This window comes from Somniosus microcephalus, chromosome 34, assembly GCF_052327205.1.
Source record: "Somniosus microcephalus isolate GS21.2 chromosome 34, FLI_Smic_1.0, whole genome shotgun sequence".
Taxonomy (NCBI): domain Eukaryota; kingdom Metazoa; phylum Chordata; class Chondrichthyes; order Squaliformes; family Somniosidae; genus Somniosus; species Somniosus microcephalus.
Window position 1 is genome coordinate 16,024,890 of NC_141020.1, and position 15,576 is coordinate 16,040,465.

General features: G+C 45.8%; 1 protein-coding gene across 1 annotated transcript in view; it reads left to right on the plus strand.

Moving 5' to 3' along the window:
* LOC147096810 (delta(14)-sterol reductase TM7SF2-like) overlaps positions 1 to 15,576 on the plus strand; it is a 42,530-nt gene that overhangs the window by 15,207 nt on the left and 11,747 nt on the right. Inside the window, exons 8-9 of the mRNA XM_085973451.1 lie at positions 9,236 to 9,355; positions 9,446 to 9,614. Coding sequence (XP_085829577.1) covers positions 9,236 to 9,355; positions 9,446 to 9,614 — 289 coding nt within the window. The remainder of the gene's footprint in view (positions 1 to 9,235; positions 9,356 to 9,445; positions 9,615 to 15,576) is intronic.

A 15,576-nucleotide genomic window follows, 5' to 3' on the forward strand; every position in this document is an offset into this window, starting at 1 on the left:
TTCTTTGGATTAAAGATGGAGACAAGTGGTTGGTGGTCAGTCAGCAAGGTGAACTTCTGCCCGTGCAGATAGTGGTTGAACTTTTTCACTCCCCACACTAGGCTGAGGGCCTCCCTGTCAATCTGGGCGTAGTTACGCTCGGCTGAGGTTAGTGACCGAGACGCAAAGGCTACTGGCCTCTCCGAGCCGTCTGGGAATTTGTGCGACAGCACCGCTCCAATACCATAGGGTGATGCATCACACGCCAACCGAATTGGTAGTGCTGGGTTGAAATGAGCCAACACCTCTTTTGATGTGATCAATTCTTTGCACTTCTGGAAAGCTCGCTTACATTCGTCATTCCACTTCCATGGTACCCCCGTTTGCAGTAGGGTGTTCAGTGGGTGTAGTACTGTAGACAAATTCGGCAAGAACTTATGGTAGTAGTTCACCAGCCCGAGGAACGACCTCAGTTGTGACACATTTTCCGGTGCTGGAGCCTTGACTACTGCCTCAATCTTTTCAGGGGACTTATGTAACCCCTCTTCATCAATAACGTGGCCACAATACGAGATCTGCTTCTGGAAAAACTCGCATTTGTTGCGATTAGCTCAGAGCCCATATTCCTTCAATCTAGTGAGCACCTGCTCCAGGTTGGCGAGGTGATCACTGTCATTTTCGCCCATGACCAGGATGTCGTCCAAATAACACTGGGTCCCTGGAATCCCTTGCAGGACTTGTTCCATTGCCCTTTGCCAAATAGCCGGAGCTGATGCTACCCCGAACACCAGCCGGTTGTATTGGTAGAGACCTTTATGAGTGTTGATCGTGAGGTACTGTTTCGAGGCTTCTTCTAGCTCCATTTGCAGGTACGCCTGGGCCAGATCAATCTTAGTGAAGCGTTTTCCTCCAGATAGCGAGGCGAAAATATCTTCAATCCGCAGAAGCAGATATTGTACCGTGTGAAGGACTGGGTTCACTGTCACCTTAAAGTCCCCACAGATGCGAACCTTCTTTGGTTCCCCAGGTGTATTACTCAACGACCTCTTCATTACAGGAACGATGGGTGTAGCCCACTCGCTCCAGTCCACTTTGGACAGTACTCCAGAACATTCCAAACCTTCCAGCTCTGCTTCGACGGCTGGGCGGATTGCATAAGGCACTGGTCTGGCCTTAAAAAACTTTGGGCTTGCATTTTCCTCTATTTTGATCGTCGCTGTTATGCCTTTTAGTGTTCCGAGTCCCTCCTGGAACACTTCTTGTGCGTCAGTTAGCATTTTTGACAGTCGTCCAGGTGTGACGTCGTCATCCTTTTTGGCATCTACAGTCAGTGCTTGTATGGAATGCTAATCTAGCTGTATCTTTCGGATCCATTCACCTCCTAGTGGTGGTGGTGCTCCATCTGGCAATACATATAGGTTAATTTTTGGTGTTTCCTTGCCGTTATATATAACGTTCACCCTTATTTTTCCTTTGGGGTAGACTTTTTGCCCCGTGTACGTCTTCAAGACAATCTCTGTATCTCTCAAGGGTATATGTGAGAATAGCCGCTTGTAGTCCCTTCGGTTTATGACTGTTAGGGCTGATCCTGTGTCCAATTCCATTTTCACTTGGACTCCGTCTATCTTGAGCGTGACCTAGATAGTTTGGTGATCCTCCATTTTGATTACATTATGTAGTTTCAGACAACCCAGCTCCTTGCTTCCAGAGTCTGTATCACTTTTCTGTTCGTCTGAACTACTCTCCGTCACCTTATGTACCTTTTTGTACTTCTCCTGTGGAGATTTCTTGCTGCTGGTTTCCTTTCCCGACCTGCAGACTCTTGCTATGTGTCCTACTTTTCCACACTGTCTGCACACTTGGTCCTTGAACCAACAATCCTTATGGTCGTGTGTTGTTCTGCTGCAGCGATAACACTTCACTGCTCCATATGACATTTCATTTGTGCCATATTCTTGCGGTCTCCGTTGTATCTCTGCAGCGCCCCGTGAGGCTGCTTCATGTGATACTGCCATGCTGAAAGCCTTGTCCAGCGTAAGATCCTTTTCTGATAGAAGCCATTTCTGGGTTCCTTCACTTTGAAGCCCACACACAAACTTGTCCCTTAAAGTATCTGCTAGTCCCGTTCCAAACTGGCAGTGTTTCGATAGCTTGCGCAGTTCTGTTAAATACTCAGCATTACTTTCGTCTTTATGCTGGTTCCTTTTGTGAAACTTAAATCTTTCTGCTATCAGCAGCGGTGTGGGGTTTAAGTGGTCCTGTAGGATTGCCACTATGCTTTCAAAATCCTTTTCCACTGGCTTCTCTGGGGTTACTAGGTTTTGCAGTAAGCCATATGCTTTTGCACTCATGGAATTCAACAATACCAGTGCTTTCCTGGCATCTGGCACTTCATTCGCCTTGCAGTACATTTCTATGCGTTCTACATATGTCGCCCAATCTTCGACTTCATTGTCGAACGCTGTGACACTGCCACTCTTCGGCATCCCTGGGTGTGGTTAGACTGGCTAAAAATGGCATCTCCCACGCTCTCCCTTCTTCTCCGCTGCAGCTCAAAAATGGCGTCTCCCGCGCTCTCCCTTCTTCTCCGCTGCGGCTCAAATGGCGTCTCCCACGCTTTCCTTTCTTCCCCCGTGGACGCTGCTCAGCCCTTGAACACCGGCCGCGCTCTGCGCGTTTTCCTGCGCGCCTCTCTCGTTGACGCCGCTCGGTCCTGAACCCCGGCTGCGCCCTGTGCGCTTTACCCTCTCTCTCTGCTCCCGTCGACGCTGCTCGGCCTTTTCCTGTGCCGTCGGTCGGCTCTAGCCGCCGCTGTGCGGGAAGGGTCTGCGCCGTACCTGTTGCCAGCCCGCCTCGCTGGAGTCTCCGCCGGATGGTCGACGCCCGTGTCTCTGGAATCGGCCTTCCTCTGCAGAGTTGCAGGTAGGTTCAAATCGCCTCGTCGCCAATGTTAAATCCGTGAATCTTGATGTATGGTGTCCTTCAAGAAATAGAGACTGCAGAGGAACAATCAACAGGTGTTTACTGGGTGAGGGTTACTCTAAAACTAACAGTACAGATCCCTACTCAGGGTTTATATACAGGTGTGGTCACTGCCGGTACTACAGTATACAGGAGCTGTAAAAAGTGTGGTGTATGTAACCTGTTCCACCTTAAGAGAACTTAAGCCTGTTCCACCTTAAGAGATGTACTACTTTCTCTGGCTGCTGTATACGTAATACCGGTGGTGACCACCGGTATATAAGCACTGTGTAGTAAGATGGTATTTAGTATAGTCCTGACCTCCAACCAGTAAAGACCTGTTGAACTTTAATCTTGTAGTCTGTGTGTTATTAATTACAACTAGAACACACAGACTTTACAGTGGCGACGAGTCAGATTCTTACCCTGCGGCAGTTATATCCACGGCGGCTTCGTCCACAGAACGGACGTCGAAGAGAGGCTTCCACCCTCATCACCCTGCTGGAAGACACGTCGCGTGGTAGACATCGAGAAACCAGAGTGCAGAAGACATCCTGAACTCGAAGCCTCCATCAGCGGCTGTCAGCTATCTTCTTTCTACCTCGGTAGTGGGTAAGCCGGGCAGCGACGCGACCAGAAAGTCGGCCGCGTTGGCTGTACAGATGGGGAGGGAAGACGGAGGAATAAGGGCGGTGAGATCGATCGCGACCGGAGATAAGGGCCGGGCCGCATTCGGGCTAAAAAGGCGCAGCGTCTGGGGGCAACTGAAGGCGCGAGAGCCGCGGTGAAGCGGAGACAGCGTCGGGGGAAGGGTGAAGACCGCCAAGCGTGGGAAAACCGCCATTTTGTAGGCGGAGGACGAAGACAAGAGCGCGGAAGCCGCCATCTTGGATAAAAATAAAAATAAATTAAATTGCAACGATGCCTAAACATGGGAACATTAATACCTTTGATAGCGACATCGAAGATTGGGCTATGTATGTAGAACGCATACAAAATTATTGTAAAGCAAATAAAATCCCAGATGAAGAGAAAGCACTAACGTTATTAAACTTAATGGGTGCGAAGACATACGGGCAATTGAAACACCTTTTATCACCAGATGAACCGGCGGATAAGACGTTCGAGGAGATTGTTACTGTCCTGAAAAATCACCTAAACCCCACGCCGCTGATGCTAGCGGAACGATTTAAATTTTACAGCAGAAGGCAGCTGAAGGATGAAAGCAATGCTGAATATTTAATGGAATTGCGTAAGCTAGCAAAGTACTGTCAATTCGGAACGAGACTGACAGAGGCGCTACGAGATAAATTTGTGTGTGGGTTATTAAAAGAAGATACACAAAAGCGATTGCTCGAGGAGAATGAGCTGACGCTTGAGAAAGCGGTCACTATGGCAGCAGCACACGAAGCCGCAGCGAGAGGCACGGCAGTAATGCAGCTACGGTCACCGGAACTCAGTACAAATAAATTGGGTTTGAGTACTGTAAAATGTTATCGTTGCGGAAAGACAACGCACGATCAGAACCAGTGTTGGTTTAAAAACCAAGAATGCAGAACGTGTGGCAGGCTTGGCCACATAGCTAAAGTATGCCGGTCAGGAAAGAAGACCAGCAACAAAAAGTCACCGCAAGGAAAATACATAAAGGTACACAAGGTGACAAAGAACAGTTCGACCGAACAGAAGTCAGATTCAGACGCTAGCAGTAATGAACTGGGTAGCTTAAGAGTACACAACGTTGGTAAGGATGCAGATCTCCAGACAATTTGGGTCACCCTTCAGATAGCAGGAGTCCAAGTAAAGATGGAATTGGACACTGGATCGGCATTGACGGTCATGAATAAGAAAGATTACAAAAGGTTATTCCAACATATTCCCCTACGGGATACGGAGATTATATTGAAAACATACACGGGGCAAAGAGTGTACCCCATCGGAAAGATAGAGGTAAAAGTGGTCCACAAGGGCGAAGAAAGCCAAGTAATGGACTTATATGTGATACCTGAAGGAGGTCCACCACTACTGGGATGGGAGTGGATTAGGAAAATGAATATGGACTGGCACTCCTTGAAGGCACTAACGGTAGATTCCGGGGAAACAGATGTCAAACCTAAACGATTGTCCAGAATATTGGATGATGCTAAAGAGGTGTTCCAGCAGGGACTAGGAACACTGAGAGGAATTACGGCAAACATCAAGATTGATGAACGTGCACACCCAAAAAAATTTAAAGCCAGACCGGTACCCTATGCAATACGACCTACTGTAGAAGCGGAACTGGAAGCGCTAGAACATTCAGGTGTACTGTCTAAGGTAGATTGGAGTGAGTGGGCTACGCCCATTGTTCCCGTTATGAAACGTCCTTCGAGCAACAAGCCAGGAGAACCAGGGAAGGTTCGCATCTGTGGAGATTTCAAAATCACCGTTAATCCGGTGCTTCACACGGTGCAGTATCTGCTTCCGCGGATTGAGGATATTTTTGCTTCGTTGTCTGGCGGGAAACACTTCACCAAGATAGACCTGGCGCAGGCATACTTGCAGATGGAGGTTGAAGAAGTCACGCCAATACCTCACGATCAACACGCATCGAGGTTTGTACCGGTACAATAGGCTGGTTTTTGGAGTGGCATCGGCTCCAGCAATTTGGCAGAGGGCCATGGAGCAGGTATTACAGGGAATTCCAGGCACACAATGTTACCTGGATGATATTCTGATTACAGGTGATGGTGATGAAGAACACCTCGCAAACTTGGAACTGGTGCTCAACAGACTGAAAGAGTATGGACTTAGAGTTAATCGGCAGAAATGTGAGTTCTTCCAGAAGCGGATCTTGTACTGTGGTCATGTCATTGACCGGGAGGGGCTTCATAAGTCTCCTGACAAGATAGAGGCAGTTGTAAAGGCTCCCGCTCCGGATAATGTCTCTCAGTTGAGGTCGTTTCTAGGATTAACTATTACCATAAATTTCTACCAAATCTATCCACGGTACTGCACCCGCTAAACGCTCTTTTACAGAAGGGGGTACCATGGGAATGGAGCGAAAACTGTAAGAAGGCATTTCGCAAAAGCAAAGAATTGATCACCTCAGAGGAAGTGTTGGCTCACTTCAACCCGACACTGCCTATTCGGTTGGCTTGTGATGCTTCTCCATATGGTATTGGGGCAGTACTCTCACACAAGTTGCCAAATGGCACGGAAAGGCCAGTCGCGTTTGCATCCAGATCATTGACCTCCGCTGAGCGCAACTATGCGCAGATCGATAGGGAGGCTCTCAGCCTTGTATGGGGAGTGAAGAAGTTTAATCATTACCTGCAAGGCCAAAAATTCACACTTCTGACAGACCATCAGCCGTTGGTATCCATTTTTAACCCTAAGAAGGGTGTTTCAGTGATGACAGCACAGCGTCTCCAGAGATGGTCCCTTTTCCTAGGGGCACATCAATATCAAATAGAATTCAAAGGTACGAAGCAGCATGGCAATGCTGATGGGCTGTCGCGCCTGCCACTACCTGAAGAAGAAACGACGAAAGTTGACCCTGTTGAGTTATTTCATTCGACCATCATCGAGTGTTTACCAGTCACCAATGCAAGTATTGAAAGAGAAACCAGGAACGACCCGACACTGTCCAGAGTCTACGAGGTGACAGTGAAAGGATGGCCAACATGTGGTGATCCTCTGTTACCGGCATTCTCGGCAAGGCGAGACCAGCTGTCCGTCTGCCATGGTACTTTGATGTACGGGACAAGAGTGACTATTCCTCCCAAGTTAAGGGAAAGAGTTCTAAAAGAACTGCATGAAGGTCATCTGGGGGGAGTTAAGATGAAAAGTCTTGCTAGGGCTTATGTATGGTGGCCGGGTATTGACCAACAGATAGAGGAGTTGACGAAAAGCTGCGCTGGGTGCCAAAAAGTGCAAAATGCACCTCCGATCGCACCACTACACCCATGGGAATGGCCTTCAGCCCCATGGCAACACGTACATATTGACTTTGCTGGTCCATTCATGGACTCCATGTTCCTAATTGCGGTGGACGCACATTCCAAATGGCCAGAAGTGATCAAGATGAATACCACTACTTCAGAAAAGACAATTGCGGTGTTAAGAACAATATTCGCAAGGAACGGATTGCCAGAACAGATCTGTTCGGACAATGGACCACAGTTCGTGTCGGAAGAATTCCAAAAATTCTTAAAGAAGAATGGGGTGAAACATTATACCTCTGCCCCATATCATCCGGCGACAAACGGGTTGGCCGAGAGATTTGTCCAAACATTCAAAAAGGCAATAAAGGCCATGAACGATGATCAGATTCCGCTACAGCACAAGGTGGACAATTTCCTAATGGCGTATCGAAACGCCGCTCATGCAGTGACTAACCAAAGTCCTGCCATGATGTTTTATAACAGGAGGTTGCGGTCCAGGTTGGACTTGTTAAAACCAAATGTGCGGAGGGAAGTGGAAAACAAACAGTTCCGGCATATTAATAACAAGTCCACTCGAAGTTTCGAGGTAGGACAACCAGTGTTGGCAAGGGGCTATGGAAACGAAAAATGGCAGTCCGGAACAATTCGGGCCAGACAAGGACCTCTGATGTACACAGTAGATATTGGTAACAATGTGATAAGGCATCATGCGGATCAACTGGTAGAATCAAGAGCAAGGGTCGAAACCATGGTTGCGACAGAGACAACTGTGGAAGACGTTAATGAACCTGAAGCATCTACCTCGGCAGGGACTGTACCTGATGATGACGTCCAATACATAGGAAACCAACAAGAAGAGTCACCTCAGCAACAAGAATCAGAGACCACTGAAAGGCGTTATCCAGACCGAATCAGAAGGCCTCCTGAGAGACTGAACCTTTGAACTGTTTATACCTGAAGTTATATATGTATATATGTTACGATGTTATGTTAAATGGGGATATGACTATTAAGCTAAAAAGGGAGGATTGTGGTGTATGTAACCTGTTCCACCTTAAGAGAACTTAAGCCTGTTCCACCTTAAGAGATGTACTACTTTCTCTGGCTGCTGTATACGTAATACTGGTGGTGACCACCGGTATATAAGCACTGTGTAGTAAGATGGTATTTAGTATAGTCCTGACCTCCAACCAGTAAAGACCTGTTGAACTTTAATCTTGTAGTCTGTGTGTTATTAATTACAACCAGAACACACAGACTTTACAAAAAGTAGTTCTCCCCTTAAAGGTACATACACTACAGATTGGGAAAAGGGGAAGTGCAACGAGGCCTGGATGTCCTTGTGCACCAGTCGCTGAAGGTAAGCATGCAGGTGCCGCAGTCGGTTAAGAAGGCAAATGGTATGCTGGCCTTCATAGCGAGAGGATTCAAGTACAGGAGCAAGGATGTCTTGCTGCAGTTGTACAGTGCCTTGGTGAGACCACACCTTGAGTATTGTGTGCAGTTTTGGTCGCCTTATCTGAGGAAGGATGTTCTTGCCATGGAGGGAGTGCAGCAAAGATTCACCAGACTGATACCTGGGATGGCAGGAATGACGTATGAGAGATTGGGTCGATTGGGTTTATATTTGCTAGAGTTTAGAAGAATGAGGGGGGATCTCATTGAAACTTATAAAATTCTAACAGGACTAGACAGACTAGGAACAGACAGGTGGACGTAAAAGATCCCATGGCACTATTTCGAAGAAGAGCAGGGGAGTTCTCCGTGGTGTCATAGCCAATATTTATCCATCAATCAACATCACTAAAGCAGATTATCTGGTCATTATCACATTGCTGTTTGTGAGAGCTTGCTGTGTGCAAATTGGCTGCCGCGTTTCCCACATTACAGAGTGGTGAACCTGTGGAATTCTCTACCACAGAAGACAGTTGAGGCCAATTCATTAAATATATTCAAGAAGGAGTTAGATATATTTCTTAAGGCTAAGGGGATCAAGGGATATGGGGAGAAAGCAGGGACAGGGTACTGAATTTGGATGATCAACCATGATCGCATTGAATGGCGGAGCAGGTTCGAGGGGCTGAATGGCCTACTCCTGCTCCTATCTTCTATGTTTCTATATTACAACAGTGATTACACTCAAAAAGTATTTCATTGGCTGTAAAGTGCTTTGGGACGTCAGGTGGTCTTGTAAGGTGCTATAGAAATGCAGGTCTTTCTTAGAGTTATGGCAAGATAGATGGAGCTCTAATGGTGTGTAATGCCAGACATACCTTCAAAGAATTACTCAAGTAGTGTCCAATTGTCCTTAATTTGCTATTTCAAATTTGCTCAATATAACGTTTGGAATAGTGGTTTATTTATCATTACAGGCACTCTTGAACTTAACGATTCTGGCTGAAGACGTTGAGCAGAATGGAAGAGTATCTCTAGCCCTCGGCCTTGTTGTTGTTTTCCAGCTTTACTACATTCTGGACGCACTGTATGATGAGGTAGTTACACAATGCAGGGCAAGAATTCATCAAACCATTCATAAGGTAGATCAGTCAATGCACTGCAAATTCAATCTGGCTCTTTTACAGGAATCGATTCTGTTTACAAAGGAAATAGTCAATGACACGTTTGGATATATTATGACCTTTGGTGAAATGGTTTGGATACCTTTTATTTCAAGTCTGCAGGCAATCTACCTTGTCCATCACCCACAAGATCTCAGTTACTTGCAAGTCGCCATCATCATTCTGATTTACGGTAAGCAGGGTGACGGTTTCGATATAAATTACCTTTGTTTGACGGGTGATTTCAGTTTTTCCGGAATTCAGTGGCACGATGGTTTACCCTCTGTGGTGGTGGGAAGTGCAGCTGGAAAATTTGTCGGAAATATACAAGGCAGTTTCCTGATTCAACGTGCTAATGAAGTAACTCAGGATAATCGTATATTGGATCCGGTGTTTAGTCGTGAGCCTGACCTCGGATTGGGCCTCCTTGTGGGGGGAACATCTGGCCAACAACATTCCCGCATGGCCGCGCAGCGGTCTGGAGGTCCCGCGCAGGCCGTTCACTGGGTTTTAAATGGGAGAAACCGCGCATGCGGGGAAAATTTGAATGGGCCGCGCAGCCACTTAAAGGGACCGCGCACCAAAAAAAAGTACGGGGTAACATTGCTGGCCAATAGTGACCACAACATTATACGGTTTCAATTGGCTGGTAGAACTAAAGGGACTGAGAACCTGCAATTCGTACCAGATTTCAGAAGAGCCAACTTCACTAAAATGGCAGACAATTTGGAACAGGTAAATCTACTGGGTGGTGATGAGAGCGATGTAGAATACAAATGGAAAGTTTTTAATAATAGGATAAAAAATGTGGAAAACAAATATGTCAAAAGAAGGGAGTGTGGTAAGAAAAAGCCACGGTGGCTGACTGGTTATGTACAAAGACAAATAAGATGTAAACAGAAATGTTTCTACAAATTAAAGGCATTTAATACTCAACTAAGCAGAGTCGAGTACAAGGAACAACTAAAGAAAACAAAGGCTGCTATTAAATCAGCAAAAAGGCTAATGGAAAAGAGGATCATAGACATTTGTGGAAGTAATGGGAAAAGCTTTTTCAGTTATGTGAAGAGTCAGAGAACTGTCAAAGACAGAGTCGTCTTTTGTCTCCACTAGTCCTATCACCATCTCGTCTGGTTTTGAATACCTCTCAATGTCTCTTCACTTCTCTTTTGTTCTCTCATCCCCATTTCCCAGCCCCCAAACTGGCCTTTTAATCTGTTTCATTTCCTGTGCTTCTTCAGTCTTGACAAAGGGTTTCGACCTGAAACGTTGACTCTATTTCTCTCTCCACGGATGTTGCCTGGCCTGCTGAGTTTTCCCAGCATTTTCTCTTGTTATTTCGGATTTCCAGCATCTGCAGTATTTTGCTGTCGTACCGTCAAAGACTGTATTGGGCCATTGAAGGGTGTTCAAGGACAGCTTACAAAGGACTCACTGGATATGGCGGAAATATTAAATGAGCACTTTGCATCGGCTTTCACTCTTGAGGATGATGTTCGACTATTAGAATTTAATAATGTTACTAACAAAACTAGTAATATTAACATAGATGAACATATTGCTTTGGAAATAATTAAGAACTTGAAAGACTAGATCGAGCAGCTGGGCCAGGTGATATCCACCCGAGGGTCCTCAGGGAGATGGGACATGTGCTGTGCGAGCCCCTAGCCTGTATTTTTAATAGCTCACTGCACTCTGGAATGGTTCCCGTAGACTGGAAGGAAGCTAATGTAGTCCTCGCCTTTAAAAACGGTGACAAGACAGACCTGGGTAACTATAGGCCCATTAGTTTGACATCAGTAATAGGTAAGATGCTTGAGGGAATCGTTAGGGATGCAATATATGAATACTTGCGTCCCGCTCAGCTAGTGAGCTGACTGTTGGCAAAAACGCAGAATTCTAAATGGGCTGTACAGCCCAAAAGAAAATTACAGGGAACATTGCCAACATGGCTTCGTAAAAAGGAGGTCATGTCTTACAAATCTAATTGTACTTTTTCAAGAAGTTACAAATTTGGTGGATGAGGGAAGTCGAGTAGACATTGTCTACTTAGACATCCAAAAAACTTTTGATAAGGCTTCTAGTAGGTCGAAGCCTCTGGTATTAGTGGTAATGTATTGAGCTGGATTGAGAACTGGCTGGCAGGACGTAGGCAAAAAGTAGTTCTAGATGGATTTGGATCTGTTTGGAGACTGGTCACCAGTGGTGTCCCGCAGGGATCAGTGTTGGGGCCTTCAGGGAAAAGCATTAAAGAAGATGGAGATAGAAAGAGATTTGGGCATTCTAGTGCATACATCTCTAAAGGTACATGAACAATGACATGAAGCGATAGCTAGAGCAAATAGGTTATAAAAATAACAACAGAAAATGCTGGAAAAACTCAGCAGGTCAGGCAACATCCGTGGAGAGAAATTTGAGTTGACGTTTCGGGTCGAAACACAGGACAATTGCATACAAGACGAGGTGTATTAGTTTGTCCTTGTACAAGACATTGGACAGGCCTCACTTGGAATACTGTGTCCAGTTTTGGTCTCCTCACATGGTGGGTGATATTGAGGCTTTGGAAAGGGTGCAAAGGAGTGCCACTAGACTAATTCCCAGTTTAAAGTATCTTAGTTATCAAGATAGGCGAAAAGAGTTGGGACTTTCTACCTTAGAGAAGCGTAGACTTAGGGGTGATCTGATTGAGGTTTATAAGATAATGAAGGGAATAGATTGTGTTCCAGTTGACAGTTTGTTTCAATTAAATAGATTAGGAAGGACCAGGGGTCACAAATTTAAGTTGTACGAGGCCAGATCTAGTTTCGATGTCAGGAGGTGGTTCTTTTCCCAGAGAATACTGGACCTCTGGAACAGGCTGCCGCCTCGTGCGGTGGATGCTGATTCACTGAATTACTTCAAGGTGAGAGCTGGACCTGTTTCTGGCTGGGGTGGAGATCACCTCTTACAGAAGGTAGGCACTACAGGGAATTCAGAGCCAGAGTGATCTCCCGGACCAGTTTCGATCGCCTAGATGGGTCGGAAAGAAATTTCCCAGATTCCCCCCCCCCAAATTGACATTTTCTTTTTAATGTTTTTTTTCCCTCTCCCAGGAAACCATATAGTTTTAGGTGGGGTGGAGAGTGTATATATTGTGATACGCAAGTTATTGCAATTGTGGGACAGGCTGGATGGACCAGAGGGTCTTTACCTGTCCATCATTGTTCGTATGTTCGTAAGTGAAAATGGTAATTTTCAGATTTTGTACTCTACTCCTCCAGTAGTGCAAATTTGGAAAACTACCCTAGTAAAGTGAATAATCTTCGGGCATTGCCTCTACTAAAGGGCAGAATTCAGTCACAAGGTGGTTGTTGATGAGCAGCTATTACGGTGATTTTAACATTCTATTTTCTCTATTCTTTCATTAGAGAAACCAGTAGTTGGCATATTTACTGCCTACTTTGTTTGAACTCTGTTGATGCTGGCAAATTGAAGTTTATTGGCCTATTTTCTACCTGTTATATTGTCTTTTTGTAGAGTATTGAAAGTCTTGCATAAAGGACAAATGTAAGAAGTCACACAACACCAGGTTATAGTCCAACAGCTTTATTTGAAATCACAGGCTTTCGGAGCGCTGCTCCTTCTTCAGGTGAAGTGGAGAAATGCATAAAGACACAGCTTATATAGTCAGAGAATCATGTCAGATGTTTACAGGTAACCTTTCCAACTGCCATTTATCACACCTCGGCAGAGAGATAATCACAGCAGTCAAAGGTGTGAATGGTGTCCAAACAGGTCAGTCAGGGAAACATTACACCATGTAATGTTTCCCTGACTGACCTGTTTGGACACCATTCACACCTTTGACTGCTGGGACACCATTCACACCTTTGACTGCTGTGATTATCTCTCTGCCGAGGTGTGATAAATGGCAGTTGGAAAGGTTACCTGTAAACATCTGACATGATTCTCTGACTATATAAGCTGTGTCTTTATGCATTTCTCCACTTCACCTGAAGAAGGAGCAGCGCTCCGAAAGCTTGTGATTTCAAATAAAGCTGTTGGACTATAACCTGGTGTTGTGTGACTTCTTACATTTGTCCACCCCAGTCCAACTCCGGCATCTCCACACCTTGCATAAAGGAGGTGCAGAATAGTTTAACTGAAATTCAAGCAGATAAAGTTAAACATATATCTTTACCATTTATAGCAAGACAGGCAGCTCTAGGGGAATCGAGGGATATGGGGATCGGGCGAGAAAGTGGAGTTGAGGTCGAAGATCAGCCATGATCTTATTGAATGGTGGAGCAGGCTCGAGGGGCCGTATTACCTACTCCTGCTCCTAATTCTTATGTTCCAGGAAGGGACAGTGATATGTGGTTCCTGCAGGATGTGGCAGTATTGAGTGGGGGGGGGGGGGGAGAGGTTTCAGGGGCAAGAGGTTCAGAGAATAGTCATCTTGTTGAAAGACAGAGACCTGGCAGTGGTAGAGGATGGAGTGGTGACAACGCCCTGATTAGACCACATACTGTGTACAGTCTGGGCACCTCACGTTAGAAGTGGAAAGGAGTGCAGCGCAGATTCACCAGAATGTTACCAGGGCTCCAAGGGTTAGATTATAGAATCAGAGCATCATAGAAATTTATGGCACAGGAGGAGGCCATTCGGCCCATTGTATCTGTGCCAGCCGAAAAAGAGCTATCCAGCCTAACCCCACTTTCCAGCTCTTGGTCCGTAGCCCTGTAGGTTACGGCACTTCAAGTGCATATCCAAGTACTTTTTAAATGTGATGAGGGTTTCTGCCTCTACCACCCTTTCAGGCAGTGAGTTCCAGACTCCCACCACCCTCTGGGTGAAAAAGGTTCTCCTCGACTCCCCTCTCATTCTTCTACCAGTTACTTTAAATCTCTGCCCCCTGGTTATTGACGTCTCTGCTAAGGGAAATAGGTCCTTCCTATCCACTCTATCTAGGCCCCTCATACTTTTATACACCTCAATTAAATCTCCCCTCAGCCTCCTCTGTTTCATAGAAAACAACCCCAGCCTATCCAATCTTTCCTCAGAGCTAAAACTCTCCAGTCCTGGCAACATCCTCGTAAATCTGCTCTGCACCCTCTCTAGTGCAATCACATCCTTCCTGTAATGTGGTGACCAGAACTGCACGTAGTACTCTAGCTGTGGCCTAACTAGTGTTTTATACAGTTCAAGCATAACCTCCCTGCTCTTATATTCTATGCCTCGGCTAATAAAGGCAAGTATCCCAAATGCCTTCTTAACCACCCTATCTACCTGTCCTACTACCTTCAGGGATCGGTGGACATGCACTCCAAGGTCCCTCTGCTCCTCTACACTTCTCAGTGTCCTACCATTTATTGTGTATTCCCTTGCCTTGTTAGCCCTCTCCAAATGTATTACCTCACACTGCTCCGTACTGAATTCCATTTGCCACTTTTCTGCCCAACTGATCAGTCTATTGATATCTTCCTGCAGCCTACAGCTTTCTACCTCACTCTCAACCAAATGGCCAATTTTTGTATCATCTGCAAACTCCTTAATCATGCCGCCTACGTTTAAGTCTAAATCATTGATATATACCACAATAAGCAAGGCACCTAGTACTGAGCCCTGTGGAACCCCACTGGAAACAGCCTTCTGGTCACAAAAACGCCCGTCAACCATTATCCTTTGCTTCCTGCCACTGAGCCAATTTTGGATCCAACTTGTCACTTTCCCTTGGATCCCATGGGCTTTTACTTTTCTGACCAGTCTGACATGTGGGACCTTGTCAAAAGCCTTGCTAAAATCTATGTAGACTACATCAAATACGCTACCCTCATCGATCCTCCTTGTTATCTCCTCAAAAAATTCAATCAAGTTAGTCAGACATGACCTTCCCTTAACAAATCCATGCTGACTGTCCTTGATTAATCCGTGCCTTTCTAAATGACGATTAATTTTTTTCCAATAATTTGCTCACTGGCTTGTAATTACTCGGTCTATCCCTTTCTCCCTTTTTAAACAATGGTACAATGTTAGCAGTCCTCCAGTACACACCTGTAGCCAGAGAGGATTGGAAATTCTAACAGGACTAGACAGACTAGATGCAGGAAGGATGTTCCCGATGGCGGGGGAGTCCAGAACCAGGGGTCACAGTCTAAGGATAAGGGGTAAGCCAT